Source organism: Malaclemys terrapin, chromosome 8, assembly GCF_027887155.1.
Source record: "Malaclemys terrapin pileata isolate rMalTer1 chromosome 8, rMalTer1.hap1, whole genome shotgun sequence".
Lineage (NCBI taxonomy): Eukaryota > Metazoa > Chordata > Testudines > Emydidae > Malaclemys > Malaclemys terrapin.
Genome location: NC_071512.1, coordinates 65,673,502 through 65,699,334, shown reverse-complemented (window position 1 = coordinate 65,699,334; position 25,833 = coordinate 65,673,502). Strand labels below are relative to the sequence as shown.

Below are 25,833 nucleotides of genomic sequence, written 5' to 3'. Positions count from 1 at the left end.
AAAACACTGACAATTACGCTGAGCTCACATACCGTTCTTTCTGATAATCCACTTGTACTTTCTTTCTCTTGATGACGCTTTGTAAATATTGTCTTTGCCCTTGCTCTCCATTCCAATCCAGTAAGACTTACAATGTTCTCAAATTCTACTTACCCTACAGTTGGTTTGTGAGACTTCATGTTGGCATGCACCATTGTTTCCTGGTTTGTGGCAGACAAATAAACTGTGTCTACACTCAAATGATTTCCATCAGTGTAGCTCCATTGGTGGTAGCAACACTGGAAGCGTTAGTGTAGGTAAGGCTCCAGATATAAATAGCCACCAGCTGTTTATTCACATGTCATTTTAAACCTCTTCAGAACAGCTCTATGATACTCAGTGGTAATATTGCTGGTATCCACCTGTGGCCTTGTCTAATCTAGCACTTCCACTGGTGCAGCTGTAAATGAATTAGTTAATATTTGCTGTATCTTTGGAACCATCATTAGACAAAACTGCATTCAAGGCATAAAATTCCTTTCTGGAAATAGTTTAGTTGGAAATATCTGGTTATAAAGCTACTTGTGTATCTTCCAGTGTCACTGATAGTTCAAATGTCTAATGCCATCAGGATGTTGAAATGCCAACTGAAATTAAAAATCTGTTGCGTTCGAATACATGTCAGTGTGTGTTCATGGAGAGAAGTGCTGCGTGTTCTGTGAAAATGTAGACTACTGAGCAAACTGAGTAGTTTTCCATTATTTATTAACTTACTATTAAATTGCCTTTTGAGTATTGATTGTGTGAAATTTGCATTTCTTAGGACATCCGAAGCACATCTAGAGCTGCTTCTCGTATTCATAGCTTATATAGACTTACAGCTCGTAAACACAAAATGGATGCTGAAAGAACTCTTTCCAAACACAAGATGCACACATCCATGAGTGGGAGTTTCTTTGTTCCCGTAACTCCTGTACGAACAAAAGTAGTTTCACGGTAAGAATTTTAAATTAACCTGCTTTTTTTTCTTGTGAAAATATACTGTTGTCTAATTTCAAGCAATTCTTTTTTCAGAATTAAACCAGACTGGGTTTTAAGGAAAGATAACATGCAAGAAATTGTAGATCCTCTGCAAGCTATTCAAATGGTAATGGATACACTTGGTACTGCCTACCACTAAAATGTAGATACTATCTTTGAAAATGTGTGTGTATATATGTGTGTATTCAAAATGGTTAAATGCTTTTAAGGGGGGAAACAAATTAGTGTCAAAAGTGATTACTTAAAGATGCAAATTTACTCCACAATTGTCATTTTATTTTGTATTATGTACAGGTGTTTTTTTTTTACGCTACTTTGTACTAATGCCTAAAGCAATTGTACAATAAAATACTGAACTGCTTTGAAGCTCTTGGGTGTTTTTTCTTTCTTTACTATTTCAAATATACTGTTTTTATGCAGCTGTAATCTTATAAAAAACAAGGCAGCATTTTAACATGCAGCTTCTCACAAAGGCTGAATGTGTTTTGAATGTCTATTTGGCAACGAGGAGCAACTATTGGTGTTCAAGTCAGCCTGCAGAGATGGTATATATGAGAGGAAGGATCCTCCAGTGATTAGAGGACTCCCTTGGGCTGTGGGAGACCCACATTTCAATTTTCATTCCATTACAGATACTCTGGGCAAATCACTTAATCTGTGCTTCAGTTCCCGGTCTATAAAATAAGGAGAATAGTACAGGGGAGTGTTGGTAAGGTCATAATCCTTATCTCCATTTAGACCCTTTCTTCCTGGGCCTTCAGTTACTGACAGGACTCTTCCTGTTCAACCAGCAGTGAACATGGATGTAGCCCTCCACAGCATCTCCCTTAAATGTTACTTCTTTCCTGCTTCTTACCCACATCTTTCTGAAACAAGTCTAAGGAACAGCACAGAAAGCATTAAAAAGAAACAAACAAAAACTGCATAGGGAGTCTCTTTGGAGGAGGAGACTTTTTCTTCCTCAGAATCATTCTGTTGAGGGCTGGCTTTCTGAAACCAATTATTTAGATAGTCTTATTGACAAGGTACAAAACTCCGTCTCTTAAGTGATAAAGAAGACTTATGTGCATAATAAAGTGAAAGCCAAAGGAAGACCATGCCTTTCTGGTCCCTGAATCATCAGGCAAAGTTGAACTTCAAATGGCTGTGCTCCAGACGCATGCAATCCACTGGGCAGGTTTTTAAACAAAGTTCTGAAGGTCAAGCACTCAAAGTTTTCTAGACTCCAGACCCCTAATTACAAACCTTAAGAGAACTTCTAAGAAGTAATCACTTGTGAAAGCATTGGGAACATTTTCATACAATTCTTAGTGACCTTTTTAAAGACAATGTCTGCGAGATGATTCCTGTTATATGTCTAAGACTATTGGATGCTAGCAAATAACCCATTCATGTCTTATATGATCTTATATGGGGCTAGTCTTGCCAAAACAAGCAGCTAACAGTGGAGTTTCTGTGGGTGTATGCTCTGAGAGAAGAATGATTTTGTGTTTTGAAAGTGGTCTTGATTTGTGAGTGACTTGCTGCAGGTGTGTGGCATAACTCGGTGCTTTCTGAGTATCCCTTAACAGGAGGGCGGTACTGCCCTAGTTTGGCTAGGTTTAAAAACCAGTCACTAGCAAATATTGGAGCAGTGAACAGCTAAAGTGGAGTTTCAGTGATAGTTGTGGGGGTGGGGGCCTCCTAGGAATTGGGTCTGGAAAGAGATCGGCTACTGAGTTAGCACAAGAACTGAACTGAAGAGGAGAGGAGACAAAGATGGTCAGATGCAGAAACTTTTGAGATGTATGTTGGGAAGGAATTTTCCCCCCAGGTCAAATTTGCTGTAATCTTGGTGGGTTTTTGCATTCTGCGGTATGTGCGTATAGGCCTCTTGCCAGGATTATGTGAGTATATCTGTCATTTCCCTGCCATTGCAGGGGCCTATGGTATTGGTGCATCCTCCTAGCCTCTCCCTGTGACAAATGGTCTAGACTTCTGTGGGCTTTACTATTTGGGTCTAATTTTGGTTGTTGGGTTGTAGGTGCTGGGTGGTGTTGGCAGCCCGTGAAATACAAGAGGTCAGACTAGATGATCTGATGGTCCCTTCTGGCCTTAAACTCTATTACTCTAACTCAGTGATTCTCAAACTTATTTGATAATTCCCCCCCTTCTTTGTGTCTATAGTAATTTACACACGCACACCCTGCCGCACAAGTACATATACCAATATATGTGGTGGCAGCACTTCACTTGAATCCGTTTCGGCTTCTTTGTTATTCACTTGTTTTTTTCTTGTTGCACGAATGAGCCAAGGATCCATTGTGAGAAGAGCAAAAGCAAAATTATGATTGTGGTCCATGCTTGCAATTAAATGTGCACACTGAGTCATAGCAAACGGATTAACATACAGATGGCAATGACTTTGTGTAATGCAATGCATGATATATGACCGAAATCTGTCAAAATACACAGCGCCGTATAGAGTCAAATGCACAGCACCATCTGAGGACCTGAAAGGTCTGGAGGAATCAGCTTTTCTAGGTATTCATGTTGTGGGTAAAATGTGCACTGTACATTTCCTCCCCTCCCTCCCCCTAAAGCTTGTGCCCCCCCCGGGATGTATTCCATCCCCCCCCAGGGAGCCAGCCCCCCAGTTTGAGAACCTCTGCTCTAACTCGTTAAAAGCCCAAATGTCAACATTTCCCAGAGTTACCCAGTCTCCACACAACTTTAGCAACTCCAAGCCAATATACCTGAAACAACATGCTACATTCTTGAAAGTGTAGGGGAAACAAGAAAGTGTTCAATATAGATCTAGCGTTTCTTGTATTTGGCCATGTTTGTTAAATCCTGTTTTCCAAATTGCAGAAGGCTGCTGTAACAAAGGTAAAGAAAATCCCCTTCCATACTTCCTGTTTATAGTTACACAGAACTCAACTCTTAAGTTGCACCGTCAGATCATGCACTGTATTTTTAGTACACTTACATAAGCCATCACAAGTATCTAAAAAACATAAGCTCTGGGCCTTATGCCCCAAAAGGCTTCCTCAATATGTGGTCTGTCTGTGTATGGCACATATGTTTGTGAATGAACCAAATGTAACAGTGTCAAATATGTTGTTGCTCTGGGGCACTAGAGAGTTAAGGCAAGATCCTTGGGGCAAATCAACACAGTTCTGAGGCTCTAGACCTTGGTCTGTACCTCGTATGTCAATCAATTGAGATCTTGTTTATATTTCTGCATATACAGAGTCCTAAATAAAACCATTTGATGTCCTTTCCTAAATAAAGGAAATGCCCAGAACTGTGGAGGTTGTAATGCTGGCAATAATGCCTATATTATTTTGGAATTTACACAACATCAAAAGAAGTTTGCAAATCATCTAGGGCAGAGATGACTATAGGGACTGATAATTCAATATTGTAACATTTCATATTAAGCTCTTTGGTGAAAGGACTATTACTTATATGTTTAACGGTGCCTAGCACAGTGGGGTCCAACCTGGCTGAGGCCTTCAGGTGTTACTGCACTATAAATGCAGAGTAATGTGACATGGTTGTGTCTAATAATTTTTTCAATTGTTTTTATTTTCAGTGATGTAGCCAATGAACTGTCTTGTGAAACTAATACATACTAACTACCGTGAACTTAATGACAAAAGCAACCCTACCAACACCACCATACTTCCAGCACATAGGTGGAGACAGGATTTCTTGATTTTTGGTTTTAATTGTTCTTAATCTCACTTAGAGGCATTCGTGTAATATAATAAAATTGGTGATATGCAGGAGGAAACTTTTGGGAGCTCCTTGTTTAAAATTTTATAATTTCTTTGAAGGGAAGATTTGGGAAGATTTTTCTTGTCTATAAGGGAATTGCTGTCTCTTGGGTACTGCTAACTGATCTTTGCCAGAGAATGTCTCCTGGGGCTCATAATTATTTCTGAGGAGCACTGGAAACTCTCCAAATTGCACCAGCTGCCAGGTAAGGGCTCACCATAGATGGGCTACCTCCTTTAGTATCCATATATGGTACTCAGTGTATTTTTTTTCAGTGAAAAGTATAAAAATTTCTAGCAAAGGACTTTTAATAAAATGTGTAACTGTTGTGGTGTCTCCTTGTTTGATTATAGAATATTTTTATTTAAATGGGGAAACTACCTAAACAGATCATCCAGTTTGTTGCCCTTCTTCTACAGGAACCTGAACACCCTGGTTGATGAAGTTCTACAGGTTGAGGAGGAAAATTTTATGGAAGCCCTTGTTAAAATACTTGCAGCATATTATTGAATCAACTGGTTGCAATTGTTCTAGTATCTCAGAAACTATGTTTTTAGCTTAGTTGCATGTAGGTCGGAATATGAATATGCCTTCAACTGGAACTTGTTAAACCAAAAGATGGGATTATCCTGTCCATTAAAGCTGGGGCATTCATAAAACAGTCTGATCATACAACAACGTTTTGTTTGTCTAGCAGACAAAGGCAATGACCGTTTTTTCTCTTTGGACCTACCAGCTTTCAGTGCAAACAAACTAGTAGAATGTAGCCAGTTAGGGATGGAAATAGAAGAGAAAACTAGACACGCTATCAACCAAAGTAAACAAATTGATAACAGCAAAATGGCCTTTAAACCATGGGGCCTGAAAATTTCCGGAATTTATGGCTACTAGTTTCCAATTAATCTATTTTACCGTTTGCCAAAGTTCATTATTTTATAGTGAAAGCAGCTGCCATTTTCAGCATTTTTCTCATTATTCCTCACTATTATTGAGCTTCTTAATTGAAATAAAGCTACTCAGGTCTAGTCATTCCATTTAAGGAATAAAAATCAGTAAATGCTTTGAAATACCTTTTTTGTGTGTTACAAAACATACTCCAAATACCTTTTTGTAAATAATTAACTGAATTTTCAAAAGAAATACTGAGTTAGCCACTAGTGTTCACAGAATGGTGAAAACTATTGTTAGAGACCATGAATATGGCATTTAAAAGCTGGATTTTTCTCATAATTTTGGTTGATTCAGGAGAAACCTCGGCAGAAGGTAAAAGTACTGAGGCATTCATTTATTTATAAAATAATATGATAATCTAGAATATAGTTTACATATTACTTTTAGGAAAGTGCTTTATGCAGTTGCTTTAATTTGATAAATGGTTTTATTCTTAATGGGAATATATTTTTGCTAGTGGGGTTTGTATTTCTAATAGTTTTGATTGAACACTTGCTATGAAGAGTGAGCTGTTGCTATGTTGAACCTTGAAATTTTGACATAGATATAGCACCTATGGGAAAAGGTTCAGACACTAACATATGAACATCCCATTTTATTATTTCTGGAACCACTTCCTTTGAGCTCATTCTGCAGCAGTTACAGAAATAGACTTTAGTTCTATTTTATTTGTAGATAAATCATATAAATTGCAATGGTTGAAGGTATGCAGACTTATAAAAGTAAAAGAGAACAGGGAATCAAATGCTAGCCTATAGCTAATAACCTAAGATGATGCTCTGCACCTCATGTTCCTGGTTCCTCCAGCATGGGATACTGCTCCCTTCACCCCTATTTTCTAGAAGCCAAGATTTTTAACTATTCCCATCACTAGATAATATGACAAGCCACTGTATCCATCTCCCTTATCTTTTTTTTTTTCTGCAGGCTGGGTCACTTCTAACTGGACCAATCTACTCTTGTCTATTTTTTTAGTTTTTTCCACTGTAAGAAAATTACATCCTGTTAATCTATAAATTCCTGCCATGTAGCTTCCAGAGTGCAGACCAATTTACAGACTGCTCTCCACTCTCTAGGTAGGACCTCCTTGAATTAAGGTGCCCCCTCTTACCTTCTCTTGCTAGGCCTGTTTAAAGGAATTAGGAATGCAGGAATTTCAAGTTTGTTTAGTACAGCAATATGTTAATTCAATAAGTCATTAATCAAGCCTGATGATGTCAATAATAGTTTACTAGTAAGTAGTAGTTACTTTCCTTTGTTCTAACAAAAAGAAATGCAGGGGTGCCAAACTCACTTCGGGCAGAAGGCCACATTCCATGTTAAGTGATAGCCCATGGGCTAGAATATAATTTAATTTAGAATTCAGTTCTCCAGTCCCCAGCAATTTCCCACTGATGTCACAGTTAGGGCTTGTTTACTCTTACAAGTTTTGTTGCCAAAAACTAGCTTTTGGCAACAAAACAGTAATAGCGTACACACTGCAAGGTCACTTTTTTCAGGAAAAAAACCCTAATTTTGGCGACATAAAACGTCCACCCCTGTGAGAGACTTTTGTCTTTTCCCCTCCCTTTATTGTCAACAAACAGCCAGTGTAGACATCACAGTTCTTTTTCCGATATTATCGGCCTCCAGAAAGTATCCCACAATTCCCCTGCTGCTGCTCTGGTCAATGGTTTGAACTCCGCTGCCCTGCAGCCAATCCGCCCCTCCCCCTTGCAAGCCCTAGGACTCTTAAATCTCATTTCCTGTCTGCTGGTTTCCCAGAGGAGCTTCCTGGGTGAGCATAGCTGGCTATCATCCCAAACGTGCTCCCGCTTGGCCCACCGCTGAGTTGTTGTATCTGATCAATATAGGGGGAGAGGAGTCTGTTCAGTCGCAGCTGCGAGTGACCTGTAGGAATCAGGACACATACGGGCTAATTTCTCAAGGCTTGTGCGATAAGGGTTATGATCAGGACACACAGCAGTACTGAGCGAAGATAAAGGAGCTAAGGCAGGCATACCATCGCTCCGGTGGTGCACCTAAGATAGGGTTACCATATTCTGTGCCTCCAAATGGAGGACACTCCACGGCCCACGGCCCCGCCCACAGCCCCGCCCCAACCCCGCCCCCTCCCCAAAGTCTCCGCCCCCTCCCCTGCTTCCCGCGAACATTTAATTCGCGGGAAGCCTGAAGCAGGTAAGGGGGATGTGGGGGGAAGGAGGCGCGGCCCAGGCTGGCCCCCCGGCGGCTCCAGCCTGGGTCGGCTCGGGCCCTGGGGTGCCGGCCCCGGCCGACCACCCCCGGCCCGCCCAGCACTGCCGGCCCCCGGCGGCCCGGCGCACCCCCCAGCTCCCCGCGGGCCCGCCTCCCCGCGGGCTCGGCTCCCCGGCTGACCGGGCTCCCCGCGGGCCCGGCTGATCGGCTCCTCGCGGGCTCGGCTCCCCGCGGGCCCGGCTGACCGGCTCCCCGGCCCGGCTGACCGGCTCCCCGCGGGCCCGGCTCCCCGCCGGCCCGGCTGACTGGCTCCCGGCCCGGCACCGCGCCCCCGGCTCTCCCTCCGGCCCCGCGCCCGGCCCGGCACCATGCCCCCGGCCCCGCACCGCGGGCCCGGCCGAGCACCACCGAGCCCTCCCGATTTTCCCGGACATGCCCGGCTTTTGGGGATTTCCCCCCGGACGGGGATTTGAGCCCCCAAAAGCCGGACATGTCCGGGAAAATCCGGACGTATGGTAACCCTACCTAAGACCTGCTGCATCTATAAGGAGCTGAATGCTATCCTTGGTGGAGACTCCTCCTCCATCGCCGATTGCCCTGTGGATACTTGTCATGCTGCTGAAAGAGGGGGTAACCCTGAAGCTGAAATTGTGGATGAAGTCGAGCTAGAAGAGGCTGTGGCGCTCCCAGCGGGTGGGGCACGCAGCCAGGAACTTTTCTCTACTCCAGAAGTGCTTAACGGGGAGCAGGAAGCAGATGAGACTCCGGGTAAGTTGCTGTGGCTTGTGTAGGGAGGCAGGTAATGTATAGCTAATCTGCATGGCCAAGCAGGGTGTCAGTGGACATTGAGACCTTCAGGGAATCCTCCAAAGAGAGGCTCTGAAAAGTTTCCAAGCAGTACTCGTTAATCCTCTGCTGCAGATTCCAAGGGATTGCAGCCTTGTTAGGTCCCCCATTGTAGGAAACTGTACCATGCCATTTAGCAATCACTGGAGCTGGGACTAAAGCGGCACATAGCTAAGCTGCATATAGACTGTGGTGAAAGCCGCAAGCATTCAGAAGCTGAGCCCTGGTTTCCCTAGTCACCCTCATCAGCGAGTTGCCAGCCAGCAGGCTGGCCACCTGTGAAAAATTGTGGTATAATTTTAGAATGAGTTTCCTGTAAAGCTGCCCTGCAAGCCGAGACCTTTTTGTCCATACACACAACTACCTTCCCCCCCCACTCCTGAAACTCCCCAGGATTGGGGTGCTTGCGGAGCTGTGTGCCTGCCTAGAGACTCGGAGAGAAAGTGATTTCTACTAGCAAATAGCCCTTTTAACTAAAATGTTTCAATCGTTTGCTGGAATGTAACAATCCCTCTTCTGTTCAGCACAGACCTTTAAGAACACATCATGCACCCCCGGGGACTGGCTGCAACAGATAAGAAAAAATCCTAGGCACAGCAAAGAAGAGATGTTCCGTGTGGTGCTGCAGTGTGATGAGAGATAGACTAGGGCACGGAAAAAGTGCTGGGAAGCTGAAAGGCAGGACAGAAAAGAGAGTGCTGCTTTTGCTAGGCAAGCGGCAGAGCGGATGATAAAATTTATGGAGGATCAGACCGAGATGCTCAAGTCCTTGATACAGCTGCAGACTGAGCAGATCAGAGTTCGAGTGCCTCTGCAGCAGATGCACAATTCTTTGCCAACCCCATTCCCTCTATGCTGACACATTCCTTTTCACATCACAGCACTCCTGAGTTTCCCCATCACTCCACCCCCTCTCACAGCTTGCACAACGATAACTGGAGCTACATGCAGGTGTGAGATTTTACCCTTATAACAGTAAATAAGGCTAAGGTATTTAATGGTACAGCGTTTTTATTCTGTGTTCTACAAAAGCATATAGCAATCACTTCACTCTTTGGTACAGGCTTCTAAAGCATTGTGTTGAATGGTTCTTGGGCCCCAAAATTGTACATGGATGCAACAGGGAAGCAACTCCAAAGCAGACATGCATTACTACCCCTCATTGTCAAAGTGGTTCCTCAAAGCCTCTCTGATGTTAATAGCTGCCCTCTGGGCTCCTCTGACAGCCCTAGCATCTGGCTGTTCAAACTGTGCAGCCACGCACTCTGCCTCAGTGCTCCACACCTGAGCAAACATTTCACGCTAAGATTCATACAGATTATGCAAAGTGCAGCATGTGGCTATGACCACAGGAATATTATCCTCAGTAAGGTCTAGACTGCCATTTAAACTCCCAGTGAGCTTTCAAACATCAAAAGGCACATTTGACTACCTGCAGCACCTGCTCAGCCTGTTGTTAAAACGCTTCTTGCTGCTGTCCAGGTGCCCTGTGTAAGGTTTCATGAGCTAGGGTTGTAAGGAGTAAGTTGGATCTCCCAGGATTACTATGGGCATTTCCACACACCCACTGTGAACTTGTGGCCTGGAAAGAAAGTCCCCCACCTGCAGCTTTCTGTACAGGCCACTGTTCCTGAAGATGCGTGCCTCATACACCTTTCCAGACCAGCCTGCATTGATGTCCATGAAATGCCCCTGGTGATCCACAAGCGCCTGCAACACCATGGAGAAGTATCACTTCCTATTGATGTATTCAGAGGCAAGGTAGTCTGGCATTAAAACTAGAATGTGTTGCCATCAATCGTCCTGCAACAGTTAGGAAAAACCCATCTCTGCAAAGCCATCCACTATGTCATGCACATTTCCCAGAGTCACGGTCCTATGCAGCAGGATGCAATTTATTGCCCTGCACACTTGGAGTAATACAGCCCCAACAGTGGACTTTCCTACTCGAAATTGATTTGCGACTGACCGGTGGCAGGTCTGGATTCGCCAGCTTCCACACAGCTATTGCAACATGCTCCTCTAGCAGAAGGGCAGCTCTCAATCTGGTGTCCTTGCGCCGCAGGTCAGGGGCCAGCTCAGCACATAGCTCCATGGAGGTTGCTTTACACATCCTAAAGTTCTTCTTTGAGTGATTGCTCATGTGTATTTCACAATGGGCGCGTGCTCGCCATGTGCACCGGTGGAAGTTTTTCCCCTAGGAGTACCCGTAAGGGAGCACCCCTAGCGACCCTGGAGTGGCGCCTCCATGGTATAAGGGGCACTGTGTGCTCCCCCCACCCTCAGTTCCTTCTTGCCGCTAGTGAAGGTGCTTTGGAACTGCTCTGCTCAAGCTTTGCTGTAGCTTGTCCCCAGCCTCTTGTTCGTTCAGTGTACGTGACCTGTAGTTAGCATTCGATTAGTTTTAGTTTAGTTTAGCTAGTGCGCCCGGGCCGGGGCATGTCCCGTGCCCCGGGTTTTAAGTTGGGCGACACTTGTAGGCGCCCGATGTCAGTGAGTGATCCGCACGTGGACTGTCTACACTGTTTGGGTGAAACTCATCTCGGTGATCGCTGTAAGATTTGCAGCCTCAGTCCAAGTGAGAGAGAGACATTAGGCTCTGGGCTATCCTCCATGGAGTCGGCATTGACCCCGACTCTGGCGTGCTGCTCCAAGTCAGCACCAGGCACTGTGATATTGGTGCGTGGCGACCCCCCTGGCACCATCTACTAGTTGGCACTGCTCCATGTCCATGGGGCACGCCAAGAAGGCTAAGAAGAGACCTTTTCTGCTGTGGCACCAGAGTAAATCTGGGGCAGAGACTAGACCCATGTTGGGCAGTCCTTGATCCCCATTGGGCTCTAGGCCTTCAACTTAAGTCGAGCAGAGTAGCCTAGCCCAGTCTTAGCAGGCTTCCCCGGATGTCCGGATGCCCTCAATGCCAGAGGCCCTGCAGGTGGCCGGGGACATCATGTCCATGCCGGTACCAGGAGTACCGCCAATGTTGGCCCCACGCTCCAGAGGCAAGCCGCCACTGGGATCTCCGCAGTCACCCCCGACTCGGTACCGGTCTCGGTCGAAAGAACATTCCTGACGCCGTTCGCTGCTCAGCGACTGTTCCATGTGTAGTCCATGTGGGTCGCCGTAGACTCCCACCAGGTTCTCTGGCTGGGTTCCATCTGACCAAGACTCCAGGCACTGCTCCGCCCCGAGGAGCGAACACTGACAGGACAGAAGTACACAACACTGAAGGTCCTCATCTTGGAGGGGTTATCATAGCCGGTTGCGACACGAACATCGACGCTGTTCCCATTCGTTGTCCCACTCCAGGACCCTGCCACGGCACCGCTTCTGCAGCCCCGGGCATTGATTGCCGGCCAGTCGCCGTTGCGGATTCACCTGTTGGAGCCGATCATCAAGCAGCTGTTACCAACGGTACCAGTACTCCACGTCGAGGTTGCGGTCTCTGGGTTGGCACCGCTCTCGGCACCATCGCTCCTGCCGGTCCAGGGACAGTGGCAGGTCGTACTTCAGCCCGGTCTCCCTTCGTAGCCATCCATCGATGGGTCAGGCGAGCCAGGCTGAACGGCCCGCTTCCCTGGTGCCACAGCAGATGCAGTGGCACTGGGCCCCGTGGCTGGCGCAATGGTACCAGTGGGCACCGTGGCCCCCGACACAGCCCCCAGTGGGGGTTCTCTTCGTGGCCGGAGCCTCAGAAGGGTCATTGGCCTCCCTTTCCCGACCTCTGAGGAAGGAATCAGTGGGACATACATCCTCAGCACTGTGCCCGGAGGCTGACCAAGCAGGGCTGCCCAGGGGCGGGGCAATTTGTCCCGGGCCCCACAAGGGCCCCCATGAGAATATAGTATTCTATGGTATTGCAACTTTTTTTTAATGGAAGGGGCCCCCAAAATTGCTTTGCCCCAGGCCCCTGAATCCTCTGGGCGGCCCTGCGACCAAGTGGTAGATCCTCCGGTGCCGGTGGACACACAAAGTATGGCACCGGCCTCCTCGCCCTCCCCTCCTCCCTCCGTCATGCAGGAGGACTCTAAGGTCCAAGAACTATTAAAAAGGGTGGCATCAAGCCTCAATCTTCAGATGGAGGAGGTGGAGTAGCCCTTGGACTCCCTGTTTAACATACTGTCCACCTCGGTACCGGGCAGGGTACCCTTGCCTCTCCACCAAGGGGTGGCGAAAATTTCAAATGCCCTGTGGCAAACCCCGGCCTCATTGGCCCCATCTCTAAGAGAGTGGAACGCAAGTATTTTGTGCCTGCCAAGGGACATGAATACCTATACACCCACCCTGTCCCTAACTCCCTGGTAGTCGAGTCGGTCAACCACAGGGAGCAGCAGGGCCAACCAGCCCCTACTCCAAAAATAAAGATTCAAGGAAGCTGGACTCATTTGGAAGAAAAATTTATTCATCCTTGAGCTTCCAGTTACAGGTGGCAAACCATCAGGCTCTCCTGGGCCGGTATGAGTTCAACCTGTGGGGCTCTTTGCCCAAGTCAAGGACTCCCTCTAGGAGCGCGACAGGAAGGAGTTCAAAGTGCTGGTGGAGGAGGGTATAGCGGCTGCCAGGGCAACACTGCAGGCAGCGTCGGATGCGGCAGACACGGCCGCGCGGTCTATGGCCTCTGCAGTGTCCATGAGAAGGGCGTCGTGGCTCCTGCTCTCTGGGCTGTCCAGTGAGGCACAGACCTCCTTGAAGGACCTCCCATTTGATGGCAAAGCTCTGTTTGTGGAACAAATGGATATAAAACTGCATGGCCTGAAAGACTCCCGCACGACACTTCAGACTCTGGGCATCTATGTTCTGGCTCCAGCTAAACCTAAGTTTAAGCCGTAGCAGGCCGCCCACTCTAAATATGATCTTGCTTATAAAAAGTTGCGGGACTATAAGAAATGCCTGCAGAGGCAGTCTCAGCTTGTCCCCCAGCCTGGGTCCTTCAAGGGCAAGCAGGCGGGGAAAAGGCGGTTTTGACAGGAGACCCGGGGTCGTCCTGCCAGTTCTCGTCAGGGTTCCACCCCCAATAAAGCGTCTCTTCTCCAATTAGTTGTGTGCTTTACTCCCAGAATGGTCACGGCTGACCTCGGACCGATGGGTCCTCAACACCATCTTCTGGGGCTACACCCTCCAGATTACTTCCACCCTGCCCAACCACCCTTCATCCCATCCCTCCTGGGGGACCCCTCTCATGAGGCTCTACTTGAGCAGGAGGTCGGGCTGCTCCTGATCTGCAGGACACGTACTTCCACATTCATATATTTGAGGGGCACAGACACTTCCTCCATTTCACAGTGGGGCAGGAACACTACCAATTTATGGTCCTCCCATTTGGCCTGTCCATTACCCCCAGCGTATTCATGAAATGTATGTCGATGGTAGCGGCCTATCTCAGGCACTGCGGGGTCCAGATCTTCCCCTACTTGGACGACTGGTTGGTCAAGGGCAGCTCCCAGTCGCAGGTGTGGGATCACGTGGCGCTCCTTCTGTCCACATGCACCACTTTTGGCCTGTTGGTAAACAACACCAAGTCCGCATTAGTTCCGGTACAATGCATAGAGTTTACCGGGGCAGTCCTGGATGCCTCCTCGGCCAGAGACTCTCTCACACCGGACAGGTTCAAGATCGTGAAGGGGCTAATCGACATAGTCACAAGGTTTCTGGTGACAACAGCCAGAGCGTGCCTCCAGCTCTTGGACCACATACATGCATGCCAACATGTGACCTGTCACACCAGACTCAGGATGAGGCCCCTCCAGCTCTGGTTGGCCTCAGAGTTCTCCCAGGCCAGGGACAGGATGGACAAAGTCCTCACGGTGCCCGAGCCAGTGCTCACCTCTCTAGAGTGGTGGTCCTCCGTGAGAAACATGCTCCAAGGAGTCCCGTTCAGAGGCAGGGCCCCGTCGCTGGAACTGGTGTCTGATGTGTCGGACCTGGGATGGGGTGCCCACATGGGGAACATCCAAACCCAGGATCTATGGTCCGCTCAGGACCTGACCCTCCACATAAATGTCAAGGAGCTCAGGCTGGTACGGCTGGCGTGCATGGCCTTCCGTTCGCACCTGGAGGGCTGGGTGGTCAGGGTTCTCATGGACAACACAGCCTCGATGTTTTACATCAACAGGCAAGGCGGGGCCCAAACATCTGCCACGAAGGCCTCATGCTGTGGGACTTCTGTATAGCCCACAACATCTGCCTACATACCTACCACCTACCAGGCGCCCGGAACTTGCAGGCAGATCGCTTGAGCAGGGAATTCTCCTCTCAGCATGAGTTGTCTCCCCACCGAGAGGTGGTGCACAGACTTTTTCAAGTGTGGGGAACTCCCTAGGTGGACCTGTTTGTGACTCGTCAGAACCCTCCCTGTCCCCAATTCTGTTCTGGTGGGGTAGGGGGAAGTGGGAGGGGGTGCTATTACTGATGCCTTCCTCCTGTCATGGTCAGGCCAGTTTCTCTATGCCTTTTCCCCCATTCCTGCTGATCGGCAAGGTCCTGGAAAAGTTAAAGATGGACAAGGCCCGAGTCCTTCTCATTGCCCCAGCATGGCACAGGCAGCATTGGTATGGGACCCTCATGGGCCTGGAGGTCGCCCTGCCATGGGCGTTGCCATCCCGCCCGGACCTTTTCTCCTAGGACCAGGGCCGCCTCCTCCAACCCAACCTAGCGGCACTCCAGCTCACGGCATGGCTGCTCAATGGTTAGGCCGGGAGGAGAGGACGTGCTCGGAGGGGGTTCAGTGCATCCTCTTGGAAAACAGACAGCCCTTCATGCGCCGAGCCTACTTGACAAAGTGGTCTCGGTTTTCCAGATGGGCAGATGCGGGGGGCATTTCCCCGGTGGCTGCCCCAATCCAGCTGATTCTGGACTACCTCCTTCATCTTAGAGCCCAGGGCCTGGCGCTCTCATCAGTCAAGGTGCACCTGGCGGCCGATACCAGTGCAGGGCCATGCGGTATTCTCCCATGCTATGACTGGCCGATTCCTTAAAAGATTGGATCGTTTCTTCCCATATGTTAGGCCCCCAGTCCCTCCGTGGGACCTGAACCTGGTGTTAGTCCGCCTCATGGGCCCCCTGTTTGAGCTGCTAGCTACGTGCTCCTGGTCTCACCTCTCGTGGAAGGTGGCCTTCCTGGTATTGATCACGTCGCCTAGGCAGGTGTTGGAAGTCAAGGCCCTGACCTCTGAGCCCCTGTACACGGTGTTTCATAAAGATAAGGTCCAGCTCCGCCCACAGCCTTTGTTCCTCCCAAAGGTGGTCTCCGCCTATCACATGGGTCAGGACATTTTTCTGCTGGTCCTCTGCCCCAAGTCCCATGTGTCCAGCGACACATGCTGGATGTGAGATGGGCTCTGGCTTTTTACCTGGAGCCGACTAATCTGTTCAGGAAGTCCTCGCAGCTGTTCATCACCGCGGCCGAGTGCATGAAAGGTCAGCTGACCTCCCAGAACCTGCACCCCCTCCCTACAGCCCCCAAACTCCCTCCCAGAGCCTGCACCCCCCCTTCTCCCTCCCAGAGCCTGCAACCACACCCCTTCCTCCTGCACCCCCACCCCCTGCCCCATCCCAGAGCTTGCACCCAGCACCCAAACTCCATCCCAGAGCCTGTACCCCAGACGCCCTCCCCCACCCAAACCTCCCAGAGCCCAACCTCTCACCCCTTCTGCACCCAAACTCCCTCCCAGAGCCTGCACCCCAATCCCCAACCCCAGACCTCCTCCCCCACCCAAACTTCCTCCTAGAGCCTTAGGGGGTGGAGTTGGGGGGGGGACATGGGTAACATTATTGGCCCGCTGGGAGGGATTTGAGGACTGGCACTGTCCCTAAGGTAAACTGAGTTTGAGACCACTGTCATAGGTTTACAACCAGAGCCTGGAAAGTATCTGGCCTAAACATTAGTATCTAAATACTTAGGCATTTTTTTTATTATTATTATTATCATGTCACATTCAACACTGCTCAGTGGGAAAACATGCTCCCTTTTACAGCTGCTGCTGTTTTGGCCCTCTTTTGTCACTTCTTTTCCCCACCCTCTTTTTTTTTCCTCTTCCATTCTTCCCTGTGCATTTATTTCTTTGCAGCAACGTTCAATTCCCACATTGCTGTGGGCTTCCTTGCCACATCTTCCCCATTTCATCTGCTAAAATTATCAGCAATAAAATTAGTTATGTTGACACTGAAATGTTAGATTTATTGCAACCATGAGGCCTAGAAACTCTTTTTAGATGAAAACTGAGGTTCTAGACCATCTGAATGTGTCTAGCATGCAACATAAATAGATCAAGTTGGCTGAATCCATCCCTTAGGCCATAAGTTTGACACCCCCTTGCTAAATATATTACCTTTTAGTTTCACTGAATTTGCCCATTTTTGTAGTATAGGACAAAGTGAAAAGAAATGTCTTTGGTTTTCAGTATAATTACTCACTAACAACTAGGCAAGTCAAGTATAAGTTCAAAGGGTAAATGGTTGTAGAATGGGACCTCATGTATGAACCCTAGGTACCTATACAGAATTCAGCCAAGCCAATTAATTTTAAATTAATCCAGAAAGCACTGTTATATGCATGGGAGAAATTTGTAATGAACAAAACATAATTAAATCTTTTGTAGATAAGCCTTGTGATTTGCCACTCATAGAAAATGGGAAGATAGCCCAGTATTATTATAGTTTTAAAAGTTATTATTTTCCAATGAGTAAAGAGAAAAAGCTTTCCTACACCTGCGTCGCTGGCTATACAACTGAATCTGGGAGTCAAGATGCAAGGATAACATGCACAGCAACAGGATGGTCACCAGCACCAAAGTGTTATAGTAAGTCAATTTCATTGGCCTTTTTTGTTTCCTGTGGACATTGTAATGGATTTCACCAAGAGGGTGTAGTAATGAAACCATAAATTAGGGAAAAATTAGGAATTGGAACTGGATATTGACACTTTACCTCTTTCTCTCTGAAAATTAGTACCAAAACCAGGAATATTGCCTTTTTGTGAAATCAGATACATTCATGGAGGATAGGTCCATCAGGGGCTCTTAGCTAGGATGGGCAGGGATGGTGTCTCTAGCATCTGTTTGCCAGAAACTGGGAATGGGCAATGGGGATGGATCACTTGGTGATTAACTGTTCTGATTAACCTTCTGAAACACCTGGCATTGGCCACTGTTGGAAGACAGGATACTGGGCTAGAAGGATCTTTGCTCTGACCCAGTATGGCTGTTCTTATGTTCAGAACTTCCCTATTTAGCCTTTGTGTTTTCATTATTGTTTTTATTCAAGTGGTACTGGATTCCCCTTTCATCCTCCATGCTGAGCAAATGACCAATTTCAGTCCGATTTTAGTTCACTTTGCTTCCCCTCATCTTCAGTAATTTTGCCTCTTACAGGTGGAAACCCTCCCCTTAATACAGAAATTTTCTGGCTCATCAGCAGGGGTTAAACAAAGTGAAAGCTGCACTTTGGCATCAGTGGGAGTTGCCTGCAGGTGACTGGTGGCTGCTTCCTCAGACAGTAATAGCATCCCAGAGGGTATTTAGGGTGTTACCCAGGGTTTTCAGAACTCAAAGCAGTGGTAACTTGACTGTTTTTCTTCAGGCGGTGTCGGGAATAAATCAATGGGGACACAGCTCCTCTGTCTGATAAATGATTGGTACAAACAAGAATGCTTTAACCTAAAACTACCTCTTTATTAGGTTTCACTTGCACACACAAAAGTGCTATAGCAGTAGGTTCAGAGCATCCCAAACATTTATATTTACCCAAAGTCTGAGATGGTTTCGAGTAATCAACAACCAGAATTCTGTGCGCCGTCCTTCCATCCAGCTGCTAGGTAGTTTAGGTGCCAGCTTCTTGCCCAAAGAAAAGCTTTCTTGGATTGCTCCAAAGTGTATCCTTTTGCCTAATCTTTTATAGCTAACTTAAACAAAGCACATAACTCATAGCGACTTTTAGTGGGTCACCATAGTAACCCCAATGGGTCACCAATTCTCCTAATTTAAGCAACCTACTCATTTATCTCTTAACAAAGCATTCTGTGTATCTCTAGTCATAACAATAAAATTTATATGTAGGGGCACTTAAAACCAAGGTTGACTGTCCAAACATTCCTTCCATTCTCACGGTACATTAACGCTCTGCCCCACCTTCCCATTCTCATTAGCAGAAACTGCAAACATACAGTTGTTGGCCTTGCCTCTCAAAGACCTAAGATTATTTCTAGCTATGTGGTATTTGGTTTTCAGCTAGCAGTGGCTGGACATACAAAATGGCTGACTGAAACAATGTCAGGTTCCAGAGTTACACACACTAATATCAAGTTCTGAGGTTATAGAGGAGTGGGGAGAACATCTGTGCCTCTTAAAGTAAATTTAAAAAAAATAGAGGGCACATCTGGCCAGTAAACAGTGAAGTCAACAAAACACTGAACTCTCTCTTGCTCTCCTGGTGCTTTCATCTGCTTATGATCTGATGGTCATCAGTTCCCTTCCTGGGGACCTTTAATTGCTACTGGGAGAGAACTCTCACTATGTCTTTGCAAGTGCTCCAATTTTACTCACTCGGAGAGAGTCTTATAGCTTGAAAGTTGGGTAATTTCACCAACTCTCAGGACTGCCTCCCTCACTTCAGGACTGACTGTGTGCACTGCAGCTTCAGTAGTGATCTGGAACAAAATAAAGAGAATAGTTAAGACTGGCAAGAAAGAAGATTGTGTGAACCCCACCACTGTCCAGATTCACCAAACTAGGTGACTTTATTATCTTTCTAATTTCAACATTTAAAATACCTATTTGATATTGGGTTTTTTGTTACTATGTCAGGAGGGTAAGCAGATAGAAAAAACTTTGAGCTCGTGATCTCCTCACTGTAGGCAAATATAGGAAGCAGACAAATCCCCATGTAAATATATACTAAAGTTATAGAGAAACATAATACTCTGTCAGTTCCCCGTTCTAATCAGCCTACTTATTTTCATGTAGAAAAATGTAGCAAACCTCTCTTGGAAAATGGCATCTTCTCTGATACAAAAGTGTCCTACAAAATATGGGAACAATTGCTATACAGATGTGCTTCCGGCTATCAAACTCCAGGAGGTAATGCTGATGAAACAGTGCAATGTCTTCCAGAAGGATGGTCTTCTCACCCAAGCTGTGCTAAAAAGTTTGGTATGAATTTACATTTTTCTTCATAACTGACTTTTTTTTGTATCTTTGCTGCTATATGACACTGTTACAGCTAGAGTCTCCCTGTGTTAGGGCAGCTTTTAAACTCACTGGGGCAAATTTTCAGCTGGTTGAAATCAATGGGACAACATCAATTTGTATTAAATGACGATAGTCCCCATTGAGACTACTCATATCACATGTATACCTTTACATGCAGGCTTAACTTTATGCAGGATCATGGGCCAAATGGGTAGATAATTGCTTAAATGATTGAAACCTTACACATTTTCTAATGAGGTTAGGGATAGTATAAATACTGTTTTACATTTAATACTTCTGTGTCTTTCCACTGTTGGAATATTAACTTCAGAAAGGGAGCTACTATACAAACACCATAGCACTGAATAACAGTGAGTGATAATCTCAGTTGATGTCACATTGCCACACTTTTACATTGTGTGAATTACATTAGTGAATAATTAAACTTAAATGTGTAGACTGATCTATAGATTATGTATTAATTATATTGATTACTTAAGCATTCCCAGTTATCACTTAGAGAGTTAACAGGTTCTTGTCCCAAGATCAGGTCCAGTATTATTAAAATTACTACGTAACTGGGAACCTTGATGGGCACAGTGGCAACACTCATGCTATAAGAACTCTTCTGTGTTTACAAATGATGTATTAATACATTCAGGACAGTCACACACACACACTGTAACTCAATAAGGTAGATAGAGATAACACAGAAAGTACACCTGAACATCCATACTCACACCATCCCTTGCAGAACAACCTGACATGTTAGCCATTATCTTCCTCATCACCATCCCCTTCTTCATCTTCACCAGTGGCCATCATTCTTACATCTCTCTCTCCTACTGCCCACAGGTTGGGATATAACTTTTATAATGCGTTACGTTGTTGCCAGTATGTCTAATGCATATTCAGTAGGGGTATTTCCCCTCTTCCTTATTCATATTTTCTCAATCTACTAGTGCTGAGGTGTCCTTCTATAGGTTAGTATATTAATGATTTCAACTCATTATCATATACATTAATTCCTTGCCATCACACTCTTGTGGTTGGATGTTCCTTCCAAAATATTCCAAAAGCTGGTGTTAGCTCATGCTTCTATGGTTGGCTGATGTCATTATGGACAAAATTCCCCTTTACACTCTTCCAGTTCCCCAAAACTTTGGGGTTACCTTTGGGCCATTTATCTATGCCAAAGTTCATAGCCCTCAAGCCGCATGCTAACTGCAGAAGCCAATGTCTTACAGTATACAAGCCTGTAGGTTCCTTGCATTCTTACTGAATATAATAACGGCAAGGCAGTGAATATAGTAAAGGCAAGCTATCCCTATGGGCTACAAATGTTGGCAGTTAAGTACATTTCCATTTTAAAAGTATAAAATGTGGTAGAATTGCATTGATTTTCATCTTTTGCACGTCCATGCAGACTTTGGCTCACTGTGTCAAATATAAAAACTTCTGGAGTGTGGCCACCCCTTGCTTTCCTGTGGCTTGAAAGATAGTCCTATTGCAAAATACAAAAGTATAATTACAAGTATTACACACTAAAAACTAGAGCTGGCTGAACAATATTTAGTGAGTAGTACATTTTGTTCATTATGGGTCAATTTTTCTTTGGAGATCAATCTATTTGCAATTCAGAAACACTCACTGAATGGTAAAAATACAGAGAAGCACTACAGTTATTTGTAAGGTATAACTATGGAGTCGTATTCGTAGTTCAAAATATATTTTTCTCTGGTCCCTGGCTGGTTACTCTACCCTAGAGAAACAGCAGACATGCCTGAAGAGAACTCTTTGGGCCTTGATTCTCTCTGATAAAGGGTGGACTCAGAAGGGAAGGTTCCATTTCTCTTGCTATTTCCATTTTGAAGAGTGCAGGATTTTTTGACCACCCTACTAGTACACCTCTACCCCGATATAATGCGATCCGATATAACACGAATTCGGATATAACGCGGTAAAGCAGCGCTCGGGGGGGTGGGGGGTGGCGGGGCAGCGCACTCCAGTGGATCAAAGCAAGTTCGATATAACATGGTTTCACCTATAATGTGGTAAGATTTTTTGGCTCTCAAGGGCAGCGTTCTATCAGGGTAGAAATGTATAATCTAAATCCAGTTGTCACACGTGGTACACTTACTACTGTGTGTGAATGTTGGTGTATGTCTGTGAGTTGCAGTTAAAATCTCTGCCTGTTAGGCAGGGTGCTATAGGAAGAAGCTAACTGCTAAAAGCTCCTACGCTTACCCACACAACAGTGAGAGACTGTGTAAGTATATATAAAGTTGGGAAGCTGCAGAGTCAGAACTACTGAAACAAACACATGTTTGTGTCTGAATATACTTATTTGAATCAGTGTAGTCAAACGTGGCTGTGCATCTGGTGCAAATTAATCCATTTCCCTCCAAACTTTGTTGTTAAATGTATATCAGAGGACTTGAATAACTGTCCCGGCTATTTACAAATTAATTGCAAAGCTTTGTGTCAGATTTGAACAGTCTACTAAAAGCATGAGACTTTAATGAGGATATAGCGAGAAAAATCCTATGTCATGTATCTTGAAATTAAATAAGCCCCCAAATTTATGTACTTTTTTTTTTTTTTTTAAAGAGAGCTGCTTAGTACCAGACTTACATCACGGCCACTACTCCACAACCCAGCGGATCCTCAAACTGAATGAAACACTGATGTATGAATGTGATGAGGGATACCACACCAGAGGAGGAAACACTATTGAAAAGGCAGTCTGTCGTACATATGGATGGTCCCTTACTCCGAACTGCACTAGTATGTTGTTGTCTTTATGTAACCCTTCTGTCCATCAGAGTTGGCAGCAACAAGAATCTAGGGGTTTTGTGTCAATAACACAAGGCAAAACTGACTCGAGCCCCCACCCAGTGACCTGGGACAATGACTTACCACCCCCTGGGCGCCTTTAAGAGGCAATACTTCCCCTCTAGCAAGCACAAAGTCTGAGTGTAGCAAAAGCCTTTTAATAAAGAAGGGAAACAATGCGGCATTATGTTGGGGAAACACCACTAACAGGATTCATAACACAAACCATAAGCAAAAGACCCACCCCCAAGTAAGTTTGGCAGTGTCCTTTTACCCTCAGGGTCTTAAGTCCAGCAACTCAACAGTCACCCCAGCCACAGTTTCTGACCTTGGTCAGTGCAGCCCCCAGAGTTCAGAAGTTCATCTGCAGAGTTTACCTCCCAGCCTGGGAGGAAGGGGGGGGGCAGTATGGGGGCATCTTACATGCTCCACTGCTCGGGTTGATGGCTGATTGCCACACCTCTCCGTGGGGTTCTGCTGCAGTCTTCACCACCAGCTGCGCCTCTCCACTAGCCATCCTGCTAGCCTCTCACTAACTTGTCTTCAGCCCCTCCCTACTTAACACAGCTCTCAGTGATTTCAGCTGTTAGTAGGGGGTGCCTCAGTGCTGGCACACTCAGAACCACTAGCCCAAAGTAGGGCTAATGCTTAGACCTAGGAATCCGTGATTTCATCTCTGCAGCACCTAACAAGACTCCTAACTGAGTCAAAATTATCTCTATTATTACACCATGGAGAGAGGAAGAGAGTCAAGGTGGTGTTTGGGGCCCACACTTCCAAACAAACATACCTGTCCCCAGCCTCTCTCAATTCACTGGGGTTTGGAACCCATGTCCCTTGCCTAGCGAGTGCTGCTTGGTTGAGGGTGAATCCCTCCGTCATAAAATGCCAAGTACAGTTCTACTGTACTTGATTCACTTTATTACTCCTGTCCCAATAACAAAGAGACTGGGGATCCCACAGCAGCCAAAGTGACCATTTGGGCAAACAGTCTATCATGCTAGGCAGGGTGGGTGTGCCCATGCAATCGAGATCAGCCCCTGAAGTCCTTTTCCACAGCTCACCACCGGATGTCAGGGTAGAGCTCATTCTGACTCTACTTACATCTAGAATAACTTAACCTGAATCTTCTGAAGTCTGGTATTCTTTAACCCCATAGCCTTTGTTTCTTTTATGTGAGAAAAGCTTCTGCACATTTAATGGATTTATTCTGATAGAGTTGTTTTAAATCTGTTTTACCCAGTGTGTGTTTTTCTTTTCTAGAAGTAACATGCTTCTTGTTAAGTGAGATAGAACATGGGGATTTCTATCCCAGGAAGAAAAGCTATGAGGAAGGAAATGTGGTTCAGTTTTTGTGTCAGAAAAATTACTCTTTGAATGGATCTGATTTAATTCAGTGTTATGAGTTTGGATGGTATCCAGAGCCTCCAATATGTGAAGGTAACTCTCTTCGTGTATCTCTTCCTGCCCCTATACCACCCTTATTATTACATTTAAAAATATGTTGGGGAAACACCACTAACAGTATTCATAACACAAACCATAAGCAAAAGACCCACCCCCAAGTAAGTTTGGCAGTGTCCTTTTACCCTCAGGGTCTTAAGTCCAGCAACTCAACAGTCACCCCAGCCACAGTTTCTGACCTTGGTCAGTGCAGCCCTCAAGTTTCGAAGTGAAGCCCTCAAAAGTTAGGAAATGTCAGAATTAAGGCTGCCTGTGCAACCTTAATTCAGCCTCCTTATCCATATGCATCAATAGTCTTTAACTACATGATCACATACTATTCCACCCTCCACCACCAAGCTCCAGCCCCTGTATCTGCCTCCTTCCCTTTCCCCCTCAGCTCCCCCTCCCAGTTCTTTATCCCTCTGCATTTGAATCAGGCTGCACACTGCCTGGGTGTCAGCAGAAGGAGCACTGACAGAACAGAAAGAGTCTCTTCCTCCTCTTGGTTTCTGTAAGCCATAGTGGCCTGCAGCAGCTGGGAGCAGCAATTTCAAGGAAAGTCCTGCTCAGCCCTTGCAGCCGAGGATGGAGCATGCTTAGTTACTGTGTGGGAATGTCACATGCAGTAGGATATGTGAGAGGACGGAGCATGCTCAGTGCAGATATAATCTTTAGAAAATTTGCTGCCTAATTCTAAACTTCTACTTACTGTGTACTAACTGCAATTTTCAGAGACTGACACATTTTCAGAGAGATGGCAAAAATTTCATCACTTACCTCAGTGTTTCCCACAGCCAAATGTAAAGTTCTTTCTCCAAAAAGTGGAGGCTCTGGAGCTTATCAATAAAAGAGTTGTAAAAATAAAATTTTATAATGGTCAAAACAACATATTTTCCTCCTAGTCTTGTTGTGGAAAACTGCTGCACCATTTAGCTGAATCGTTTAATAACAACAACAACACCACAAAAGTCAGCTTGAGGCAGACACCCAAGATAGGAAACTTCACCCTTAATAGTTAAAATTTGACTGTTTTATAAGCAATTGGAAAACAGCATCTTCTAATGGAAAGGGTCAGGCAACCTTTATTATAAGAATTGTTACCTGCACCATCTGTAGTGTGACAACTTAATGTGTCAGGGTTTGACCAATACATAATAATAGCAATGTGACTTTTTTATGTAACTGTAAACACTTCTCATGACTGTCTCATAATTCTGAAACCTGAAAGTATGTTTTTGGTTAAATGCCATATTATCTATCAGAGGAAAATCCTTGTCCCATTGAAATCAAGGGCAAAACTCTCATTGACTCCAGTGGGATCAGGATCTTTTCCTTAGCATTTTATATTCACAACATACAATCATTTGCAGCTGGGGCAAATCATAGAATTTATCACTGATGTCAGTGAGAGCAGTTTCAGGCCCCTGATTAATTTCTTAGCTAGCTCAGTTGATTCAAGGGGATCAAATGTGGAAAACATCAACACAAAGGCAAAAAATAGGTCTAATTTTGGAGTGTAAGTTACAACTGAAAAGAAATAAGTAATGGTCAGAACATGGTGCACCCGAATTGCTTGATTTGAATGCACATCAGA

The 25,833-nt window shown here is 45.7% G+C and overlaps 2 protein-coding genes across 3 annotated transcripts in view; both read left to right on the top strand.

Moving 5' to 3' along the window:
- ASPM (assembly factor for spindle microtubules) overlaps positions 1–1,386 on the top strand; it is a 36,793-nt gene extending 35,407 nt beyond the window's left edge. For both annotated transcript variants that reach the window (XM_054038633.1, XM_054038634.1), the window contains 2 exons: positions 803–975; positions 1,054–1,386. In XM_054038633.1, the coding sequence (XP_053894608.1) occupies positions 803–975; positions 1,054–1,159 (279 nt within the window). In that variant the 3' untranslated portion in view covers positions 1,160–1,386. The remainder of the gene's footprint in view (positions 1–802; positions 976–1,053) is intronic.
- Positions 1,387–5,961: 4,575 nt separating this feature from the next.
- LOC128841953 (coagulation factor XIII B chain-like) overlaps positions 5,962–25,833 on the top strand; it is a 39,917-nt gene continuing 20,045 nt past the window's right edge. The window contains exons 1-5 of the mRNA XM_054037506.1: positions 5,962–6,045; positions 17,373–17,573; positions 19,734–19,919; positions 22,569–22,745; positions 24,057–24,233. Coding sequence (XP_053893481.1) covers positions 5,976–6,045; positions 17,373–17,573; positions 19,734–19,919; positions 22,569–22,745; positions 24,057–24,233 — 811 coding nt within the window. The 5' untranslated portion in view covers positions 5,962–5,975. The remainder of the gene's footprint in view (positions 6,046–17,372; positions 17,574–19,733; positions 19,920–22,568; positions 22,746–24,056; positions 24,234–25,833) is intronic.